Source organism: Synchiropus splendidus, chromosome 2 (genome assembly GCF_027744825.2).
Source record: "Synchiropus splendidus isolate RoL2022-P1 chromosome 2, RoL_Sspl_1.0, whole genome shotgun sequence".
NCBI classification, from domain to species: domain Eukaryota; kingdom Metazoa; phylum Chordata; class Actinopteri; order Syngnathiformes; family Callionymidae; genus Synchiropus; species Synchiropus splendidus.
The window spans coordinates 31,785,359-31,808,524 of record NC_071335.1 but is presented as its reverse complement, the minus strand read 5'-3'; the positions used below and the strand labels follow the sequence as shown (position 1 = coordinate 31,808,524).

Here is a 23,166-nt window from a genome sequence, read left to right as displayed (position 1 = left end):
ATGATTAAAATTCAACAGCCGGAGAGAAGGTACAATCTAGTAGAAACTAAGCAGCAAAGTCAGAATTGGTGTGTAGGTTAATGTTTATTCTGACAGTCAAATAGTCACTGGTAACTTTAGTGATGAGTCGGCATATATAACGGTTATGTCTGGTGTTGCAAACCATTAATATACAGTCAAATATTGTTTTGAAACTTTTCAAGCATTTCAACCTGAACTGCTCAAAATGCAGAGAACAATGACGTCACAGCTAGTCAATTAATGTTCCAGTCAACTAATGTAATGGTCAATTACAGTTGCAGTCACCTCAGGGAGTTTGGAAAAAAGGAATCACAACCAAAATCTAATAATATTTTGCTTATCCAACTGTCATATTTTCTATAAAATTTTATTGAAATTTACTGGTAACCTTTTTGAGCAATTTTACAAGCAGACAGAACTCAAACAAAGCCTCCCCAGCAGAGGTAATAAAGACAATGCACCAGCTCAAAATTGTTTTGTTTTTGGAAGAATGAATTATAATGGTACACATTCTAAATCCAGTTTTGGGGCTCTTCATATCTAGTATTGAATCTGGATCAGCAGATTAAATAGAGATACTTTAGCACATTATAAAAAAAACATTGGAACGAAAAACGCATTGGAATGAATATAACAATATGAATAATTAGCTATTATATATATATTACAAACATGCTAATTTTAAAAAATGAAGAAAAAAAACAACTTTTTTTGGCAGTCACCAATATCGGGTTAGCTTATAAAAAATAGCATTTTCATATTTTGGCTACCTCGGAATAACCCGCAACAGCATCTATAGTTAAAATGAGACAGATAGTAAATGTTGAGTAGTATAATGATACTATCTGCTTTTAATTTGCGAAACGTAATTTACTTCCGGTATTTATTTGTCTTTGCCAGCTTGATAGCTATTAAAAGGCGACCAGCGTGTTTGAACTGAAAAGTACTTCATTCAAATGTCGTGACACATACTTGGCATTTGTCGTTGTCAATGTGTAAAACTGATATTTGATTCGCAAATGTAACTTCCTGGTCTTCTGTCTTCACGTTCATCCTGAAATTCGCTTGAGACCGACGCTAACAAACTCGTACAATTATTGAGTTTACTGACTTTTTGTTGACTTGTGTCCGCAGCAGGAAAACACAATATAACTGTGAGTTTGAGTATGTGTGTATCATTCTCCGATGACAAGGGAACGGTGTTTAAACTTGAGTTCAGTGTTTGTGTGCGCGCGCCCGTGTGTGTGTGTTTGTGTGAGTGTTTACAGAGGTTTGAGGTAATGTGTTAACACAGACTTCAGTTGAGCGTTATCGACTCAGTAAACACACCTCTCTTGTAAACTCGCCATCCCCAAACACACACATGCAGCCACATGCCATCTTAACGCACACGCGCGCACACACCTATGTCAATGTGTTTTGTGGGAGGAAACCAGAGTGCCCGGAAGTAACTCACGCAAGCCTATAGAGAAAATAAAAACTTCGTCATTTTTCTTCGTCATTATTGCCTTTAAGTTCCCTGCTGCAGACACAAGTTGAAAAATACCTCAATATAACACGCGCCTCCTGGTGGTCATTAAGAGAAACAGCACCTCTCCTCAATTTTATTTATTTTTTATATTACTGAAGTAAATCTTAATTGTTACAGTTAAAAGTAGTCTTGAAAAACGTATGAAGAACCCGACAATTTTGTTGTCAATAAAATGAAAGCAGGTTATGTTCCTAAACACGTAAGAAATGGGGAATTTAGCCAATAAGTGTGTCTTGAATCACAGCCAACCATGGCACTTTCAAAATGTCTCAGTTAGAAATATTGCTATGATAATAATAATGATGAAAAAGAGTCATTTTGTGATGAAAAATTATTATTATTTATTCAGAAAAAAAGCTGGTTCATCCTCACCAGTAGATGCAACTCGCTTTGGCAACATGTTCATCTTACAGTGCTTTTTCAGAGTGGGCCGACAGCAAAACTCTGCAGATGCGACTCAATATTCAGTCCTTGCAAACAACAGTGTTCCACGTCGCTCACGCTAGCATCCATATTCCAATAAATAATATACAAACTTCAAAACAAGAAAAGAAAACAACACTGCCTTCGTTCTGTACTTTAGTTCACATTTCATTTTTTTTTCTGTCTAGAAATCTATATTTCAGGAAGTTCTGTTGCAGAAATCACGGCACACAGCTGTCAGTGAAAAGGTTGATCAGGTCAAACGTAAATAACTGCAACTTTAAGAAAGATCTTGATTCCATTCATCTGCTACTTAATGCTGACGCAAATGGATCTGAAATGTGATCAAGCCTGTTGCTAGCTTTCTCACTCTCATTGTTTTGCTCCACAAACCCAGAGACTTAGAGAAGTGGGGTGTTTTTAAAAGGCCCCCCCCCGGCTGCTGCCATCTGTCTCATCCTCCACCGTCACCGCTCTCATTGCCTCCTCCAGCGGTTTTTGGGCTTCTCCTCACACTGGGGACCCTCACAGGCTCCAGCCGCCGGAGGTGCCGGGGCGACGGAAGATTTCGTTGGCGCAGACGTGTCCTTGCTGACACTGCTGAGCAGAGCTGGAAGCTGCTGAGAAATGGCCTTCTCTAACTTGTCCAGCAGACACCCGCCACTCCAGCTGCAGTGCTGGGAGAGCTGCTTGAAGCTGGACACCGGATTGACTCCGAAGAAGTCCTGGTAGGCCTCCTTGTCGGGCAGATCGAACTTACTGACGTTGGTCTTGGCCAGGATGGACTTGAAGATGTAGTACTTGTCTGGGTCTGTTACGATGTCTTGGAAAACCTCGTGGGGGTCACTGAACCAGCCCAGCCTGTCGTAGTAGGTCTGCAGGTAGCGGTCCACCAGCAGCGCGTGAATACGCACTCGGATGCCGTGCTGGCGGATGAAGGCAATCTTGTTTTCAATCTGGTTCTCAATCACCTGTAGATGGTCAACAAAACAAAGAGAGGAGATCATAACATCGATTTCCAAGTGCAGAGTCACCGCAGAGAGAGTATCCCCAACTTTGTGATGAGCCAACAGCAGCATATCCGTTTACAGGTGGGAGTCGGTCAAAAATATCGGATGAAAATATCGGAGGAGACCGACTATTCGGGACGCCTCATGGGTCACTGATGTCTTCATTGTGGTGAGTTGGCATTAAACCAGGGCCATTTAAAACTTTAAAACATTTAAACTATGACCAGTTTTAAACTCTGTTTGTGCGGTTAAAAATGTCCAAAAAGTAGCACCACCGCCAATGCATGTGTGACAGGTTTTGTCCTTTGACAAGCTGCTTTCTATTCAAGGAAAAAGGGACAAAATGAATGGAAGTTCAGTGGAAGGTGGGAAACCCGAAGTGTCTTGTGTTATGAGTCAGAGAAGGACAGTCCGGCTCACCACCTGTGGTTACCTCACAAACTAAATTCAACCCTTCAGAGTACTGGCCCCTTGTGTGAGTGAGTTTGACGCTCATGGGCTCATGATTCCACAGGCAACAGGTCTCACCTGGTTCAGGTCCTCGAGCAGAGAGATCTCCTCCTTCATGAAGAGCTCGCGGCTTGTGTCCACAGCATAGTCCTGAGGCCAGAAGGAGCTCACGTATACCCTGGGTGGCTCAGTCACATTGACCAGGGGAGCCATGCTCCAGAATAAAGCTCCATAGACCCTCATGAGGTCTTGGGTGGAGAGGCTGTCTGCTTTGTTGAGGATGAGGCGGATCTGCGACTCGCGACCCTTCATCTGCTTGAAGAGCATCTCCAGCTCTCCACCAACGTCCAGCTTGGTGGGGTCAAAGACCAAGAAGATTAAGTCGGCGCGGTCGATGAACCACTGGCACACCTCGTTGTAGGGGTAGCCTTTGGGGGGGATCACAGCATGACAAAGACGCACGTGTTAACAGACAGAATCAGACTCTGTGTCTCACCTCTCTCCTGCTGCTTGCGGTTCTCGATGATTCCCGGCGTGTCCACAAACGTCACCCTCTCCAGCAGCTTGTGAGGCATTTCAATACCAACCAGGCGTTCCAGGAAACCTTGGCCGAACTTTTCCAGAGGGGAGAAGGATCGAGAGCTGTCAGCTGCCATCACTATGCCCTCAATAGTGCGAGTCTTCTCTCCGTGCATGACAACCGTGTACTCAGAGGTCGTGGGTTCAGCTCCTGGCGGAGGATCCATGCATTAACAGTAGTAAAAATAAAGTGATCTTGAGATATTTGTGTTGATGTGTATGATGCCATGAATGCATTAGGTCATGGATTCTTAACCATCGGGCCGGTGCCCATGATTGGGCCGTGAGCGCCTCCTAGAGGGCCGCTAAAAGCTTTTCAGTTTGGGCCGTGAGGGCCACAAGACGCTCAGTTTTCATACATTAGCCACATATGGTGGCAGTAGTGTGTCACTGAAGTGACTTGACAGCTGAAAATTCTTGAAAAGAAAAAAATGACAAAGAAAGTGATGTCGCCCCCTCTAACAGTAAAAACTGTGCATGTTGGAGCAGTTGTGAAAAGTTTAAATAAGTTTAAGAGTTTAAATAAATAGTTTACTTTTTTTTCTTCAGTACATTTGATGAACATGACTTACACCTGGTTCTGCTGCTGTTTGGACTTTTGTATGACAAATATCTTTGTGATGATCACACGGTTTCATGTCATTTCACAAGGTTTGGTTTGTTTACGTGCAAGTAGATGAAATATGGTTGTTGATCATAAATGAAATCAAAAGTAATGACTCAGTGCTATTACTTGAATGGGCCCAATTGTTCAGGGAAAGGTAGGCCCCGAGATCAAAAAGGTTAAGAAGGCCTGCATTAGTTCAATGTAATGTACAGACCTTCCCTATTTATCAGGTCACATTGCAAGGAAGAGGGAAAGCGGCACAGTATCATCTACATCAAACTACTCAAAGTTGTGAGGTGTGTATCTATATCAGGGAAGCTAGGAGAGATAGTAAGAGATGAACCAGGCCTGTTCTGTTTGGTGTCAGTGCTGACATTATCCTGATCCCCTGGTCAACATTCAAGTTGTACTATCATAGAATGGGGTTCAGTTTCTTCTCCACACTGTTGGAGGCCTTCTGCCTCGATGTGTCACTCAGTTTCACGTCACACAAGAGCCTCCCAACATGGACTGTTGACGGCTCTCAGATGACAAACCTGTGTAGAGCTCCTGTGAGGTGCTGTGGAGACCCAGCAGGTAGTTGATCATGGAGGACTTGCCCACACTCCAGGGTCCCAGGAACAGAACCATGGGCTTGGAGGTGATCTCTCCATCTGACAAGTGTGGGAGAACGGTCAAGCAAAAGTAGTAGACAGTAAGGAACGGGGTGTCATCATCACGTACCTGTGACTTCATGCTGCCTCAGCTCATTGTACTTGAAGGCTTGCTCCACTGGCTTGATGGCGGTGTGGTAGATGCTCAGCAGTTTCTTTATGGCAGCTTAAAAGTAGGAGGGAAAATCATGCAGCATTTCAGTATTGCCATTTAACTAATGTATTGGACATGAAGAGGGTCTGGGGCTGTGTCTCGGGATCCATCTTCACACACATCACGCCACAGAAATTCGCACGTACACGTAGCTGTAATATTCACATCCAAAAACAGCCTCAACACATCTGTTGGAAGGTCTTTAGCACCAGTCTGGTAAACATTCGGATGGATATGTGGATGGCTTTTTCAGACAGAGGCCCATCTGCCGGGGTAGAACGCTGTTTGATTTGCTGGGTGAGTTCTAGCAGAGGATCAGCCTCTCATTGTTTTTCAGGAGATTTCACTATCATCCATCAAAGTACCTCCCCTCAGGGATCCACAGGAAGCCCATTTGAGATCTGGCGCCCTTTTGCCACACTGTTTCAACCCAAAAATAATTCTGACTTTTTGAGTCTGACAGGTTAGGAATTAAAACAAAGCATGTGAAACATTGCAATTCTATCTATAACTCATCTCTTTTCAATCCTCAAACAACCACACTCTACACTCCAACCCTGTATCTTACCTGTGTACTCAGCGGAGGGTTCAGCAGAGGCCAGTCTCAGCGTCTCGTCGATGTGGGAGCGGTCCCTCACTGCGGGGCCCGATGCTTCATCCTCGCCTCCTGACATCAGATGCCATGAACATTTAATTATTATCGCTTTGTTTTTTTCACAGTTCATCAATGACAGTTACATTTAGTATTAAGCCAATTCACAAGTGGCTGTGTTGAGCTCCATCTCAAGTGGTGTAGCTCTATTTAAACGCGTAGGTGACTATTAATGTTGTGGAAGCTCATTCACCTGCCTGAGACCTGGAGTAGAATGATGGCGATGATGGGATAAAGTTGACCATTACAAGGTGGCCATGGAGAAAAATATACTTGTGCGTACTTTTGCGTATCGGTCTAAATATATTTATAAAATGTATTATTATCTATCTATTATCCATTTACTAGCTATGTATATTTCATCCATTTATTTATTTCGCCATGATTTAGGTTTAGATATTATGGGTGTTTATTTATTTGTCTGGTGTTGTCTTTTTAAACGCTGATGCTTTGTGGACATCTTTGCATCTTTAATATCTTCTCCTAGCCTCCTGTATCAGGAGTAATGAGATCTTAAAGGCTGGGCTGCGAGTGACTGGAGCATCTGCTCCTCACTGTTATATCACAGCCTTGTCCAGCAAGCTGCGTGGTTCCCTGCTCAGCTATTCTGGTCTGTTTATTTCAGTGCTAGGCCTTGTTGCTAATTCCTCTTTAGCTACACACAGTTTCATATTTGTCCAACCTGCCGGAAAGATGATACTCCATCACCCACAGTCTGTGGTTACCTTTGATTTTAGATTGAGAAGTTACGTCCTCCACTTGAGCTTCTTCCACTTCATCTACTGTGGCTTCTTCTTCTGTTTCTTCCACAGTGGCTTCTTCTATTTTAACTTCATCTAAGGTGGCTTCTTCTACTGTTTCTTCCACAGTGGCTTCTTCTATTTTAACTTCATCTAAGGTGGCTTCTTCAACTGTTTCTTCCACAGTGGCTTCTTCTATTTTAACTTCATCTAAGGTGGCTTCTTCTACTGTTTCTTCCACAGTGGCTTCTTCTATTTTAACTTCATCTAAGGTGGCTTCTTCAACTGTTTCTTCCACAGTGGGTTCTTCTATTTTTGCTTCATCTAAGGTGGCTTCTTCAACTGTTTCTTCCACAGTGGCTTCTTCTATTTTAGCTCCATCTGAGGCGGCTTCTTCTACTGTTTCTTCCACAGTGGCTTCTTCTATTTTAACTTCATCTAAGGTGGCTTCTTCTACTGTTTCTTCCACAGTGGCTTCTTCTATTTTAACTTCATCTAAGGTGGCTTCTTCTACTGTTTCTTCCACAGTGGCTTCTTCTATTTTAACTTCATCTAAGGTGGCTTCTTCAACTGTTTCTTCCACAGTGGCTTCTTCTATTTTAGCTCCATCTGAGGCGGCTTCTTCTACTGTTTCTTCCACAGTGGCTTCTTCTATTTTAACTTCATCTAAGGTGGCTTCTTCAACTGTTTCTTCCACAGTGGGTTCTTCTATTTTTGCTTCTTCTACTGTTTCTTCTACAGTGGCTTCTTCTATTTTAACTTCATCTAAGGTGGCTTCTTCTACTGTTTCTTCCACAGTGGCTTCTTCTATTTTAACTTCATCTAAGGTGGCTTCTTCAACTGTTTCTTCCACAGTGGCTTCTTCTATTTTAGCTCCATCTGAGGCGGCTTCTTCTTCTGTTTCTTCCACAGTGGCTTCTTCTATTTTAGCTTCATCTAAGGTGGCTTCTTCTACTGTTTCCTGCACAGTGGCTTCTTCTATTTTAGCTTCATCTAAGGTGGCTTCTTCTACTGTTTCTTCCACAGTGGCTTCTTCTATTTTATCTTCATCTAAGGTGGCTTCTTCTTCTGTTTCTTCCACAGTGGCTTCTTTTATTTTAGCTCCATCTAAGGTGGCTTCTTCTTCTGTTTCTTCCACAGTGGCTTCTTCTATGTTTGCTCCACCTAAGGTGCCTTCTTCTACTGTTTCTTCCACAGTGGCTTCTTCTATTTTATCTTCATCTAAGGTGGCTTCCTCTTCTGTTTCTTCCACAGTGGCTTCTTCTATTTTAGCTCCATCTAAGGCGGCTTCTCCTACTGTTTCTTCCACAGTGGGTTCTTCTATTTTAGCTTCATCTGAGGTGGCTTCCTCTTCTGTTTCTTCCACAGTAGCTTGTTGTATTTCAGCTTCATCTAAGGTGGCTTCTTCTTCTTCTTCCACTGTGGCTTCCTCTGCTTTCCTTTCATCCACTGTGGCCTCTTCTTCTTCAGCTTCTTCCACTGTGGCTTCCTCTGCTTTCCTTTCATCCACTGTGGCCTCTTCTTCTTCAGCTTCTTCTATGTCGTTTTCCACCTCTGGTTCTAAACTTAGATCTTCTTCAAACTCTGGTCTTTCTTCTACAATTTCTGGATTCACTCGAAGATTCATTATAGGTTCCGACTCACCTTCAGACTCGTCCTCCTCTGGTTCTGAAGCAGCTTTGTCTTCGGGTTCAATTGTTGACTCCACAGCGTCGATTTCCTCCAATTCACCTTCCTCTAGGATTGAGTCGACTTCATCTTCGGATTCAGCTGCATCAGTGTCAGGCAGCTCTTCCGGTTCTTCTTCCGTTTTGGGTGCAGCATCCTCCTGCTCTTCTGCAGACTCCAGCTCATCCTCATCTTCTGCCTCACCAACTGTGCTTGCAGGCCCGTCGTCAGCATCTTCTCCACCCTCCTCATGAACAACCTCTGGCTCCTCCGCATCACTCGTCACGGCCTCCTCCTCAGGTGTGTCTTCCTCCGGCTGTAGAGCTGGAGGGGGGTTGCAGGGCTGGCACAAGGCTCTCTCCGGTGCTGGGGTGTCATTAGAGGAGCTCTGGCTGGTGTGCTCCTCTGCTGAGTCACAGCCACAAGAGAACAAGTCCTCCTCTGGCTGCTGGAGCTGGAGCTGCACTAATAGCTCATCGTCCGGGGAGGTTGAGTCCGACAGCAGCTCTGTGATAGAGAACCACAATGAGTTTAAACAGAACATGTTAGAATATACTAAACGCTGCTGTTTATGAATAAACAGCTTGTGAATGCACCATGCCCCACCGCCATGCACATGCTGTCAGTGGAGGCCTGCAGCTACAGCTGAAGCATTGAACGGTGTCTCTAGCTCAAAGATGGCCGAGATATGGCCTGGACTGTGTCTGAGCAGCCCAGTGACCTTTCCCCTTCCCCCCTCTCGGAAACTGTAGCAGATAGCGAAAAACCGAGAATCCTGAGGTTTTCATGTCTACAGTTTGGTTGGGATGGCGAGTTGAAAATAAGTAACTTTGCAGAGATTTTCGCGCAGCAGCCTCTCCTCCTCAATGCGGTTGCAGCCCTTTTTTTAGGGCGACAGACAGACTGTGCTTTTTGCAAACTCGCTTTTTGGCCTGGTCCCATTCATTTTCAATGGGAAAAAAATTCCCACTAAACCTGGAATATCTTGGGAATGCTGGCACCTTGGTCTGGGAGAAGTAATAGCAGGGGATTCCGGGTCGGGCCCCACGTTTTGGCTTTCGAACCGCGTCTCTAAGACGAAAGCTCTGGGAGATATAGCGTGAGGAAAAACGCGGCGGAAGAAAAAAAAATGGCAGAGACGAAGAACAATAGTGCATTCACAATAACTAGGCATGACCACGTGCAATGCGATGGGGCAGATGCAAAGGTAAAGTTCAGGTCGTGTCCATCACCTGCTGCTCAGTATCTCTCATACAGTTGGTTTGAGACTCACCAACAGTTGTTGCTGGACAGCAGACAGCTGAGCCAGGAATGCACTGACCGTCCCGTCATATCGAAGTTGCTTGAAGGACACCATGCAAACTCACTAACTGTGCTAGCACTAGCGCTTCACTTCATCAACAGGTCTACGGCTTGGAACTAGGCGTAATTACAATGTCACTACAACAATTACCATATCTATTACAGAACACTTCACATGCTTTCATGGATCAAGGATTCCTTGCACAGCTACAGTCCACAAAGAGCACAAGGTCGTGACCTCTATTTAATTATAACCGTGAAGGTGTGCGGTGTGGAGGCTGCATGTGCTTCAACGGTTCGTGTTACAAGATGGAGTCGGGGTGAGGGATGAGGAGAAAGTAGCAGCTGTTGTGAGTCGCACACATTCAAATGGCCTTTGGATCTCCTCCAGCAGAACACTGGAGCAGGCATGCTCAGTCCGGATGGGTGGGTGACACCATCTTTCACAGAGAAGACGCTGGTTCAAGCTCAACCACCCCTGCATTAGCCTTTATTAGATTTCCGCTAATAAACGATTAAACAATTTACGGGTCTCTACGTCGATTGTCACCTCCAGTATCTGCAGCCTCCGTTCACTTATCACCTCTGAGCAGCTTGTCAACATAGAGCCTGTTATCTGCGACAATTTTGACTAGTCAAGTGCTGCAAAAGGCAGAGAGAGCGCATGGCTCCAGGCTCTATGGAGTCCAACCCGCCCACAGTGTCCTGCCCAGGCACAAGTGCACCTTGTGAGCCATTAAGAGGAACACATGATCAGGACATTGGTAAGAGGAAACTCAGCAGGTCCACCAGAGGATGCCTGGATGTCAAGCCTGGAAGTCGGCCAGAGACCTGGCTTAACTTTTACAGTCCGGAACGTTGTGTAGACAAAAACTCTGTCTGCCACTGGAGACAAAGGACATGCGGATTCCGAATGGAACGAATTGTGAACAGCAATAATAGATGCATCATTACACACTCACACTGTGTGACTTCAACTTGACGCAGTTTCAACTGTAAAAACACTCAGAGAGCGCAAACCTCCACCAAGCAACTTCAGTCCATCCCCAACCCAATGTACCGATGACAAAGTGTCCTTCATAAAAAAAAAAAAGTCTAGCGTCCAAAAGCCAATGCGGCACAAATGTCTAAAATGGTCCTATCTCTCATTGTTATACTTTTACTACTAAATACTTCCAGCAACCAGACAGTGATCTGGACCACTCCCATAATTTAATCCTCTGTTTCACATGTTCCCTGAGCATTTGATGCAAATCTGCTCATAACCTCTAACTCGTCATAAATGAATATATGTGCCTGACCTATATATATATATATATATATATATATATATATATATATATATATATATATATATATATATATATATATATATATATATATATATATATATATATATATATATATATATATACATGTATATATAATATTTCTATATAATATTTTATATAATTATTCAAGGTCATTTTGGTGTTGAATAAATTGAAGCAGACTTTATACTGTACTTTGCGACACACCCGAATCCCACTTTTACTGCAACATCTTTGAAACAGAAAGCACTAAACATTCTAATGAGACAAACCTGACTAAAACAGCAGCATTAAAAATAAAAAAGGACCTTAATATGGACCAGCATTGACTTCACTGTCTAGAGCAGAAGTAGGACACTGCAATTTGGTGATATCTTTGGTGGGAGCTGGTTTGTCTGGGTGTGACAGGCTTCACTGCCGTGGAGGGGACGGAGTGAGACAGGTGCCTGGTTGCAGGATGTTACCCCTCACCAACAGAAATAGCCTCACAATGAGTCAGGGGGTGAAAAGAACAGGGGATAATTCCACTCCTATTTTCATGAAGCGCGGCACTCCTGTCTTCCGTGCGATTGTCATGAGGCAGTTTGTGACTCATGTCCTCACTGAAGAGCCATAAAAACAACTGCCCCGGGTCGCCGTTCCACCTGCATAGCATGTCATGACAGCGCAATAGCAATAACCCAGATGCTTCCTTGCATGTGTCAGTGCAGTTGAAGCAACGCGTGGTGCGTCCAGGGGAGATGTGTAACAGATTTGAATATGACTGCACGGGGTCAAGCAAGGTGGAATTCACCAGGTCATATTGCATAACTCCTGCCTCCTTGTCATTGTGGAGGATGGAGTACGGTTGGTATATAAAGTTGTGCAAAAGACAAGAGTGTTATCGATGAAATGACACACCCACAGTGAAGTAACTGAAAGGTCGCTCATTCCTTCTGAGGAAAAGGTGCCTCAGCTAGTATTACAATGCGTACAATCCACATAATGTGTGAGATATTCTCACACAATTCAATGAAGAAACGTGAACTTGCACTTGTTTGTGCAGCAATATTCAACATCTATTACTAATTTATCATTTCAGTCTCCTCCTTTTCTCTTCAACTGTCACTGATGTGATGAAGGGAACGTTGCCGTGGTTATATATTAAAGAGTACATCTAACATACGACACCAATATTATGGTTCTCTGTCCATGGAATTCAAAAAAGCTGGGCCAAGCAAATCTGCTGCTGCGTTGAGTGAGTTCGGTGCATTATCGTGCATTAAAATGAATTTAAATTTAAATTTAAATTCAATATTTATTTTTCGATGGCAGCTTGTTTAGGTTGTTGTTCAGTGAGTCGATATTACACTTGCGATTGGATATTTATTAACTATTAATGAACTAAATACTTGCTTATTTTCTGTTAATAATCAGTAACTATGTTGTTGTTAAAATGCAGACAGGCACAACAAGAAACCAATAAGTATAATATAAGTATAATGATCAACTACAGGATAATAAGCTGCTGATATACATGCAAAAAAGCAGTTTAAATTGTGACCCAGAAATATCTATTCAGGTGTGGCATAAGAGGTCAATCTCTCTCTGCATGTCATAAACTCTCTATGTCATAAACAAATGTCATAAAACACCTACACTTACACACTTACTCTTTGGCTTCCATACAACCGCACAGCTGATCTTTTTAGTAATTTTTAGTGTATCTGCCTGTTTTAATTTTATGTATTTATTAGTTTTTAATGTCTGTTTTATCCTGATTTTACAGTTGTACAGCACTCAGTGACAATCTTCCATTGCTTTTTAAGTGCTTTATAGATAAATATGGTATGGTAACTGTTGGAAAAAGCTTTTTCTTTTTCTTCCTAAAATACACATCGATCACCTCAGTTATGGAGGGCAATGATAGAACCACTTGAGTAACAGTTTTCCTATCACGGTCACACACAGTTAAGTTCAAACTCCATGAACTACACATTTGAGTTTTTCCAAATGCTACTGGTTATGTAAGTCGGATGAAGTGTGATCACACGTGTCCCTCCTGATGCCTCTTTTAGCCAGGACATCCCCTGGATGTCGACCCTGCAGCCTGGAATGTCAGATTAGCAGCTTCACAGGCTGATCAGACGCTGTGGAACTATCCAGCTTTATTAAGACATCACACATGGCTGCACTCTTATCGCCAGTTCATGCTTTTTACCGCATTTTCATGTGCGAGCGAGAATGATTTGGCGCAGCTTGTGTGTCTCCAATGAGATATTTGTGAGGTGAACAGTCGTGGTGACTGCAGTATCTGATGACAGTTTTGTCTGACGCATGACTAGAGTTAGAGGACAAAATCATCAAGGACACAAAAGGTCAAAATCAGATGAAAGGAACCTGAAGAACACACTGGCAGCAGTATTTGAATAGTAAACATGAATATAAGTTGTGGAATACTTAGGATGAGAAGGTCAAAAAACAAAAAGTTGGGCCAGTGATGATAGGTTGCAAGCAAAGTTCACAGTTGCTGCATCGTGCTGAGAATGACTGTATATCTGTCGGTACCATCATTTCAGCATGTACAGGATATTTAAAAGAGAGTTCCACATGGGTGTTAGTAGATACAATCCCAGTTGAAACAGCAAATCCCTGTCACTCAAATGAAAACAAAGCGGTTGCGCATACCTGCTGAGAATGAGGCCACCAAAGACAGCAGGAAGCACACGCTGAGCAGAACCTTCATCTTTGCTGCCAGGGGCCTTCGCTTCATCTCCACGCGATATATATACCCCTCATGCTGAAGGTCGGAGGTCACAGCACAGGAGGTGGGGCGAAGCAACTGCTCCCATGTCAGCAGCCATTGTGTGTCGCAGCAGCTGCCCGGGCCACTCGGAACATGGTTCCCTTATGATGAGTCTAAATCTGGAATCTATCTGTGGGCAAAAATGAAGTACAGTTACAGTGGACAGTAAAATACTTCACAGGCTACAGCTCAAACATGTTTATGACATTCATATGTAGACATTTTCCTTTTTATTCAGATTGTGATGAATTATGCCAGAGGTTTAGTAATTTTAATTTTAAACATTATTTCAGATTTTATTTCACATTTATTCATGAAAAATGATCATAAACATATTTTCTCCAGCTTGTTTTGGTGTCTGCAGTATCCAGCGAGTAGCAATGATTCTGAAGATACAGCCACACTAACCTCACTGGGCTTCACATCTCCACATTTATATTTTATTGCTATCAAGACAAAACGGTTGTAGACAAAACCAACAAAATAAATCAATGTAGGATCAAGGATCAAAACTCACTTAAATAAAAAGTTTCAGACTTCATCCTTCTATAAGAATTCATGTTGAAAATAATAAACATCACCATAAATAAACATATTATTCCTGTGTATTAGCCACGTAATTACTCATTATACACAGTAGACATGTGCCCCATCTAATGTGTAACACACTATTCCAACTTCTGATTAAAAATAAAAACAAATTGTGGCTAAAGATTTAATAGTTTGAATTTCTAATGGCACAGAAACACCAGATGGATCAGCTAAAAAGCACCATTGTCATTTTTTTTTAATTGGCAAAACAAATGTTCATTTAAAAAAAATGAAGTTTCTAAACGTCAGACAAGAAACTTGAAATATGGACTAATGAAAACATTTTCAGAGAAGTGATATTACTGTTTAAAGTATTTAGCCTTGACTTTCACTTGAAAAGAAATAAGGGGGGACAAGGTTTCAAAGTTTCCATAAACAGAACCTTTAATTGAAGATGTTTCTGTGCTTTATTCTGCATTCAGAGAGTCTGTTGGAGAATGTTGCAATAAGTGCTTAGTTTTATTCTTATACTGAAGCCTCTCTTTCTAGAAAATTAATGCTTGTGGTTCAACTGCCAAAACTGCTTGAGAGGGTTGTTAAGAGGAGAGTGCAGGCAGGGTGGATCAGCTGAGCACAGATCTCGAAAATATAACAAAATTACACAATTCTACTTTGCGGCTTTGTTCAGGTTGTAATGAAGCAATACACAACAGAGTGCAATAAAAAAGGTACAAATTTTATTTTTTTATATTTCCAAAGGCCTAGTCACCCAAGTATTTTTATAAACAAAATATAACAGCTTCTCATCATGGACTGACAAAAACAAAGAAATTAAAAAAACAGATGCTTGTCACCAAAAATGTTAAGAGATAGATGAAAATAAAGAAAGGAAAGACATTTTTTTGTATCACAGAAAAGAGCTTGGTAATAAAAAAGAGAACCTCAACACTGAACCAGGCAGTACAGAACAGCAAGTGCTTCATATTGAACTCACCAAAAAAAAAAAACAAAAAAAAAACAGTGCTGCAACAAGAAGTACTGAAATATTAGACTCCAACGTTTCGCCTGTTGGCTGCAGCGGCGTGTCACCAAAAATTCACAACAACAAATAACAGCCACTCTCACAGCCCCCCCTAAAAAAACTGGCGGATGAAACTTAAGGTAGTGAAGTGTTTCACAAGAGAGATTCAATTCCACGCTGAAAGAAACTGTCTGTAAATGGCTGTCTTACACGAAGAGAACGTCGATTAGTAACATGCATTCGGTTGGCAACGGAACATACGAGATCAAAAGCAGACACAAATAAAAAGGAATGTTTACAGCATCGTGTCAAGAGCATCTAATAGAGCTTGAAGCAGGGGTTCCAGTCAAGTTCCAGAAACATTGTAAGCAATACAACATGCGGTGGACCGAGCCAGTTGCTTTGAATGCAGTATTTCTTTTCTCCAATTCCTGCATTTAAAATACACCACAATGCACCCATGTGTGCAGCTGCAGCACAGTCAAATAGGAGCCAGATATCCTCCAGTATTTACTCTTCCTGAACTGCGAGAATCTTGGCGTCATCAGCAGAGCACCACCTTTACTGTTAGTTTGAGTGGACTGTTCCACAGTGTATTTCTAGAAACACACAGCTATCAATGATGCATAGATTTCATCATCTTATGTCGTATGTGTAAGTGCTGAATATTGAATTGCATAATAACCAAGTGCAAATTCACCAACCGTCACATGAAAAAGAAAAACAAATGCACTGGCAAGAAGGTCCAGAAGAGTGGCGTGCTGGTCGAATCATGTGGACTGGCGGACGTTCATCAGGAATAACTCGTGTTGGGATTTAAAAACTACTTGCTTCTGACTTTGGTAATGAAGAGTGAGGGCGCACCCTCCGTGCCTGGAGAACTGCACGCGCTTCGTATTACCTGGACGTTAACAACAGAACTACCAGTTCCTTTATGAAAATTCATAACCGCTTCAAATATCTCCCATCAAGTTGCACCCAGAGTGAGAAAAATCTGGGTGGAGTTCATGTTGATATGTACCGTTTCATTATTTAAAGAAGGATATTTCATTCATTCATTCATTGGAACAGATGAATCATAAATTCAAGTCCAAGAAGGAGGATAACTGCTGCGAGGGGTTCCAACGCTTCCAATAATAGGTGCTGATACACAGCTGGATTATCGCAGTTTTCATCTGGAGCAAACTCATTTGTGTATAAATTCAGCCATTTCTAAATTTCAGTAACCCGAGACGGACGCCTGATACCAAAAGAAAATGACTTGGAGGGGAAAAAAAAAAGAAAAACCTCACACACTTAGCAAAGACAATAACATCGATTGATCAACAGCTTATCATTCAGGGCTAAATCAAAACACATTAGACACTTATTTCAAGTAAATCAGACATGAACTTATTTTCTCCCCAAATTTTTCAATTGAATTTGATTTTTGGCCATAAGGGTCTCGCTAGCAAATGCCTTCAGATGGAGGTCGCCAACCTAAGGTTTGGATGGAAACACCAGCAGCGGCGTGATTCGTGTGTTGTTACATTCAGTATATTGTCGCTTGTGAAGTGGCAGCAGAGCAATACTGACCGATGATGACGCTGGGAACAAGAACTGGGAACGTGACCGTCAAGATTTCTTTTGAACACAGAGACGCTTGAGTCTTTAAGTAGCACCTACGCATCCTAGCGGGCCATCGATCTTCAGCTGGAGACTGAACGAGAGCTTCACTACTGGGTTCTGGAGTTTTAAAAAAGCGAATGGTTGTTGTTTCAGAGTAGTCGGGCTCCTGGAGGCCAATCTTACACAAACGTTTGTATGTTGGTTCCGTGGACCATCAGTTCATCGAGCAGTCCTCGCCCTCTGTGTCCGTGTCTGTGTCTGAGCCCACGGTGTCCATGGCGACGTGACTGGGGCTAACAATGACCGCGCGCCTCTGCTCCTCCTCGGCGCTCGCTCTCCTCTTCTGAGTGCGTTCGATGTGATGGATGGCCTAGCACGAAGGACACAACGTTCACCATCAACTCTGCGTGGACTGGACAACGGAGTGAGAGACAATACCTGCACTATGGTGTCCAGGTTCTGCCTGGACGTCGACACGGAGGTGGTGTGAACGGTGGGGCTCACGGTCACCACGTTGACATGGTGGTGCTGGCTTAGTGTTGGAGCAGGGACAATCACTGTCGGGTGGTGTGTGGAGGCGGGCGGAGCCAGCACCTAGATACACAACACACACGCTGGTCAACACCAAACACACCGCCCGAAACATATGGAGCAGACTGCTGACCAAACCACCTGCATGGAACAGAGCAGGCTCATTCTAAGCAGCCTCCAGCTGTAGCACACTCACTAGTGCAGCCAGTTACCAAGTCATTTTCTTCGTGTAATAAACATTCAAAAGCTTGCACCACATTCAGAGCTGAAACCCCACCCACAGACTTGCTCCCTTGCAGGAAACTCATCGCTTGGACTTTGTACTGCATCGAATGCTTGGCAGTTATCGTACCAAGAGGAGGCCTGTACAACTCCTGAACTTTGCGGCAGGTTTCACGCCTTTGTTTGGACGCTCCAAGCGCACAAGCGGTTCGCCAGAAACAAGTTTGAGGTAGATGACAAAAACAATTCAGGTCACACAAGTTGGAGGGAAACTGCTTCCATCATTTTGAAGCTCAACTATCCAGCGAAAGAGAAGAGGCAGGAAGAAATGCAGTTCTTGTGATCGACCATGCTATGTTTTACCTGCGGACTGTGTGTCTGTCTGTCTGCCGCTTGAATCTGCTGCAGCCGTAACAACGTCTGGCTCTGGATCAGCGCCTGCTCCTCTTCCACCTGTTGAGTGATGACCTTCAGGCGCTCTGGATGAAGCTGGGTGTCCATGGATCGCACCTGAGCACAGACATGTTGTTACCGCACGGGCCTGGATCTGAAAATGATGACTACCACGCCCTTATTTTTTCCAGGCCTGACTCTCCAATGTTATTCTCTTGGATGAGACACATTATGAAAACTGTGTGCACAATGAAGTGCAACAAAAAGTGAAAAAAGCTTGATGACACACAACAAAAAGAGGCTTCTTCAAAAGCAAGTCTGGCAACCAGCCCGCTGTCTTCCTGTTTGAGTTTCATGTTTGTTTTTAACCACCAGCTTCTCTACTTGACTTGTTGTTCAGGTTGATCCAGGAATCATGAGTCAGTTAAGCAGGACACATGGATTCTCTTGAATGAGGGTTAGCACCCTCTCAGGTGGGCTGATCAGCATAATTATGATTATTTATAATGACTGCGCCCTTTTAAGAGGGTTATTAATGCATCACAACATGCTGAAGTTTCAGCAGCGACAGGGACGGCGAGGTGTGAGCTCCTGAATTTTCCACTTTCTGGGCTCTTCTCGCACCCAGCTTATGCACACTCCCAGAACATCCTGCCACTGCTGCCAAACTCTTCTCATACGTTCCAAACTGGAGAGAGAGTTCTTGGTGTCTGATTCAGCCGTCGACATGGCAAACCGCACCATCTGTCTTGGTCTCACCTGCTCTTCCAGCTGCATGCGAGCAGAGCGCTCTCTGTCCAGTTGCTGCCTCAGTTCCAGCATTTCCCTCCTCAGCTCCTCCCCCTTCTCCTCCTCGAGAGCGTCTGGAGAGCCGATCCCTTCGTCTTTCTCTTCCGCCCGCTTCCTCTTAGGTGATGAGCCGCTGAACTCCTGCGGCCACGCAGAGAAGCAGAGCGATGTAAAGGCTGATTACGGCGCAACATGTTCATCCACATTCTCCGACGCAGGGCGCATTCGAGCTGCCGGCAGCAGGGAGGGAAATGATCTGAAACAGCTCACTATCACAGCAGAAAAATATTCTGTACGGAATAAGCTTATGCTGTCCGCAGTGGGAGCTGCTGAATTTGAACTCTGAACAACTGGGAAACTATTTTCCAGAAACTACACTTAAATAAAAAACACTCTATACTTAAATACATATTAGGGTGAAAAGGTTTTTCTCCATCTCCAGCAGTGAGAAAAACAAATGCAAATTGTATTCCAAATACGCTCAATACCTCTGTTTTGTTTTACATCTGACAAACAAATACACTACTAACTGAACAGCTGTGTTTTACATGCAACGGAGATTCATATATAGGGAGCAACAGATGTGCAGCAGCTTAAAGATGGAGATGAGGACTTACCTGAATGAAGCGTTTCAGCTGGTTGTTCTGTGCCAGGAGTGTTGTCTTTTCCTGTTCCAAGGCGAAGATGTAGTCGGCGGTCTGCTGCAGGATGGCCGCCTGGCGACAATAATAAAGGCATGACAAAATGTTTTTGGTTACACAACACATATATCCAATGATAAAAAACTGAAAGGAACCTATATGAATGTCGGAGTGAGTGTTGCTTTACCTTGCTGAGCTTCTCTCCATCTGTGTGAGGCAACAGTGTTTTCAGTGACTGGAAGCCAGCGTTGATGCTCTGCATGCGCCGGCGTTCGTTGCTGTTGGCGATTTCCCGACGGATCCGTCGCTCCTGGTCCTGTGCCGTCTCTGGACTCAGAGGTATGTTGGCCAAGCTGGGAGGGAGACATGACAAAAACAATGTCAGTAATACGTAATGAAGTCTGAAAGGAATCATAACTTTTATAACCTTAGAGATAAAAGCACAAAGTCCAAGACACTTTCACTACTGAGAAACAACTGGCGAAAACCTAAGGTGAAGAAGGGATGGAAACCAGGAGCTAACAAGGAAATACATGAATTACTCAGTGCTTAATATGGTACCGTCCTGTCCAACACGGCCTAACTGTGGCACGACTTCCTGGTTTATTCATGACATTTGCTATGTAAATCAAGCGTTTACGTCAAGGGGCCACATTGAAATCAAACATAGCACTTAGAAAGGTTGCAGTTTCTGATGTCATATTCAAACAGTTGAGCTGTTCATCTCATCAATTTACTTTATTATTTTATTATGGAATATGGGACTTCAGTCTACAATAAAATACAGGCCATTTCAATACATCTCTTTATAGAGACATAACTTTCCTGTCCATTTTCATGAAGGTTTAGGTCTTTGCTAACCTAAAACTGGGACTTAATTTCCCACAGATTTTAATGACGATGCATGTTCCGCATTTCAAATAACAGATGTTATTTATTTATATTCTTTTTCAATCCACCAAACTCTACTTTGAAGTATACAGCCTTTTTACAACTGATGCAATTGTGTAACCTTATGTGAGGAAAAGCACTTTAACCTACAGGGTGACACAAAGTAAAACATGACCTTAATGCATTCCTGAACCTGGGATCTTGAAGGTCTTTCAAGTTCAAATGAACTCTGTTACCTCTCTCTCTCACACACATGCACACACCATATCATAAAGTAAAGCAGGGCTGCAACCACTAGTCAACACAGTCGACTTATCAGTCGCCTTCTGCTGAGCATCAGGACAAACAGTAATTCAAACCACATTTTGTGCTATTAAAAGTGTTAACCTTCAAAACATGCCACCATGACTGCAGTGTAAATAGAATATAGATCCACATAAATACAAATGTATGTAAATTGTTGTGACACTTAAAGTGTCAAATGGCGTTTTGAAACTTTAGAATGTAATGTTCATTGCACAAAATGTGGTGTGAAAGGTTTGTTTCCTTTGTGAAATGGTCCTTTATTTGAATGTTTTGAAGTATGGGACAGAAGTGTGTACAACGATCGGACGATTGCGTGTTCATCAACCTGTACACGCTGACAAGTTCACTCAGAAGGTCGGTGACCAGTTAAAATGAGTAAGTGAAGTCAGAAAGAATAAGCTGGAGACTCATATTATGCTCATAAAATATGTGTGTGGGGGGAAAATAGCTCAAAATTATTGCGCTACGGGGGGGTGAAGGTAGTAATCTTTGGCCAGCATCTAGTGCTTTTATAGAAATCGACCTTGGTAAGAGAGCCAGTCGACAGATGTCCCCTGAAATCTGGTGTTTACTTCCAGCGTGACCGCCGTGGGGCGCGTCGCGCAGCGTGGACGGTAGCCGCCGTGAAATGGGAACTCCTCCTCCCCACCTCCACCCCCCTCGACTGCACGGAGAACAATGCCTGCTCTCGCTAGCCTCCAGCTAAAATGCTAACCCTCTTCCACAGCACATGCGTCTAAACACGCCGACCGTGAAAACTCTCGACACTTCTCACGCCTTTAACGTCAACTAAGACGACGGATACAACACAAACCGTGCGGTCGGCGCTAGTGAACACGCTGTTTAGCCGAATGAAGCTACATTAGCACCGGCCACACGCGTGGCTCTTTTCCAAAATGCATTGTTTGTATGGTGTCCAATTCAAATACGCGCTGACGGACGAGTCACGCGTCAACACGTTGTTCGGTGAGAAACAAAGAAGGTTCATTAAACTGCCCACACGGCGACAAAAAAGGCGATTCGTGTGGAGCAGCCCGACCACCACGTGGTTGTCTCCAAACGGGAAGCGAGTGTCGCCACTTCGCGTCCTTTATTGACATGTTTCGCGGCTACCAGCGAACGTAGACGCAGCACAGCCGTGTTCGGGACGTGTGGCCACCGAACGAGCAAGGAAGACTAGGGGAAATGTGAGTTGACGTTGCAGCGATCATGTGAACAACAAGCGGGTCCTGACTCGCCGTTGCTGCTGCTGCTGCCAGGGCACCACGGGCTAGCGGCTAACATGCTAACACACACACGAGCGGAGGCACGCTCGCCACGCTCAACAAGAAGCCCATTGGAATCGCTCTCGCGGCTCGGTACTGACCTGCACAGGCCTCCGATCACATCCTTCTCCGTCTTCTTAAACTGCTGCAAGGACGCTATTTTCTCTGTCATCATGAAATATTCCATGCTTTCGCAGCCAGCCTCGAAAAGTCCGTGCGCGCTGCTGTCTCGCTCCTCTTCCAAACAAACACCGGTGTTTTCCACGAAGCCTCGCTACTGTCGATCCGACATGTCGCCTTCAAAGATGGAGATGTAAATAGCTGCGAGGAACAAAAGTTGAAGCTGTGTTTCTGTCTACAGCTGATGGGGTTCCCTCCAATGTGTGTGTGTGGCTCCTTGCCTCCGCCTACTACGTGTGTGTGTGTGTCGGTGTGTGAGCGAGAGAGAGGCGGGAAACAGCTGGTTGGAATCAGAGCTACGTTTTTTCTTCACAACGAAAAAAAGCCCCCTGAGTCATTGTGCGACTACAGCGCTCTCGCAACAACAGCACGACGGAATAAGACACACAGAAAATAAAGAAGGGTATCCGCAAGAACATTCTCAAGCTAATTAAAATATATAGATGAGACGTGGATATAATATTGATATATAACATTCTGTTATTAGAAGGCAACGTGCTGCCATTTTCAGTGGTGAGGCGTCACTTCACTTGAACCTCAAGGTCAAATTCGTCTGATACCCAGGAAGTTAAGGGAGAGTCAACAAATGTTCATGTGTTTGCTTGAATCAGACCAGTTACGGTTATTTGTACACGGATATTTATTCTGTTATACGGCAAACAGTTTCATTCAAACCATTCTGCCATATAGCATGGAAAGAAATACTATAGAAAATAGAATAATAATAATAATGAATAATAAAAAATAATAATAATGTTTTTTTCTGGGATTTTTATTTTTTATTTTTAAAGAGAGGTTTTAGAAGTTGGGCTTTTTTCAGATGATGGAGGAACATTATTATTATTATTATTATTTGACTTGATCAAAGAAAGCATTTTATAGTGATTGAACCCATATTTTAAA

General features: G+C 43.4%; 2 protein-coding genes across 3 annotated transcripts; both read right to left on the bottom strand.

The window, feature by feature from the left end:
* Positions 1 to 1,914: 1,914 nt before the first annotated feature.
* LOC128754180 (sarcalumenin-like) lies at positions 1,915 to 13,901 on the bottom strand. 2 transcript variants are annotated; one of them, XM_053856616.1, is made up of 8 exons: positions 13,768 to 13,901; positions 6,806 to 8,995; positions 5,997 to 6,095; positions 5,345 to 5,440; positions 5,158 to 5,274; positions 3,932 to 4,165; positions 3,514 to 3,863; positions 1,915 to 2,946 (listed from the first exon to the last, which is right to left on the bottom strand). In XM_053856616.1, exons 1-8 carry the CDS (start codon positions 13,850 to 13,852, stop codon positions 2,452 to 2,454), a joined length of 3,666 nt encoding a protein of 1,221 aa, XP_053712591.1. In that variant the 5' UTR covers positions 13,853 to 13,901; the 3' UTR covers positions 1,915 to 2,451. The 2 variants fall into 2 exon arrangements, with proteins under 2 accessions (XP_053712591.1, XP_053712592.1); XM_053856617.1 differs by having other exon boundaries at positions 8,465 to 8,995.
* A 1,279-nt stretch (positions 13,902 to 15,180) lies between these two features.
* On the bottom strand, positions 15,181 to 22,502 carry LOC128754077 (transcription factor AP-4-like). The gene is made up of 7 exons (XM_053856407.1): positions 22,185 to 22,502; positions 19,809 to 19,974; positions 19,598 to 19,696; positions 18,951 to 19,121; positions 18,162 to 18,308; positions 17,484 to 17,639; positions 15,181 to 17,415 (listed from the first exon to the last, which is right to left on the bottom strand). The coding sequence occupies exons 1-7, from the start codon at positions 22,268 to 22,270 to the stop codon at positions 17,260 to 17,262; spliced, it is 981 nt and encodes a 326-aa protein (XP_053712382.1). The 5' UTR covers positions 22,271 to 22,502; the 3' UTR covers positions 15,181 to 17,259.
* Between the last annotated feature and the right edge of the window lie 664 nt (positions 22,503 to 23,166).

What these genes read in the sequence shown, in the direction of transcription:
- LOC128754180 (XM_053856616.1), bottom strand. Translation starts at nt 13,852, where the DNA reads ATGAAGCGAAGGCCCCTGGCAGCAAAGATGAAGGTTCTGCTCAGCGTG. An exon ending in ACCCTCCGCTGAGTACACAG is followed by an intron (nt 5,441 to 5,996) that starts GTAAGATACAGG and finishes CCTACTTTTAAG; the next exon opens with CTGCCATAAAGAAACTGCTG. An exon ending in GAGGCAGCATGAAGTCACAG is followed by an intron (nt 5,275 to 5,344) that starts GTACGTGATGAT and finishes CACACTTGTCAG; the next exon opens with ATGGAGAGATCACCTCCAAG.
- LOC128754077 (XM_053856407.1), bottom strand. Translation starts at nt 22,270, where the DNA reads ATGGAATATTTCATGATGACAGAGAAAATAGCGTCCTTGCAGCAGTTT. An exon ending in GTGATCGGAGGCCTGTGCAG is followed by an intron (nt 19,975 to 22,184) that starts GTCAGTACCGAG and finishes TCTCCCTCCCAG; the next exon opens with CTTGGCCAACATACCTCTGA. An exon ending in ATGGAGAGAAGCTCAGCAAG is followed by an intron (nt 19,697 to 19,808) that starts GTAAAGCAACAC and finishes TATTGTCGCCAG; the next exon opens with GCGGCCATCCTGCAGCAGAC.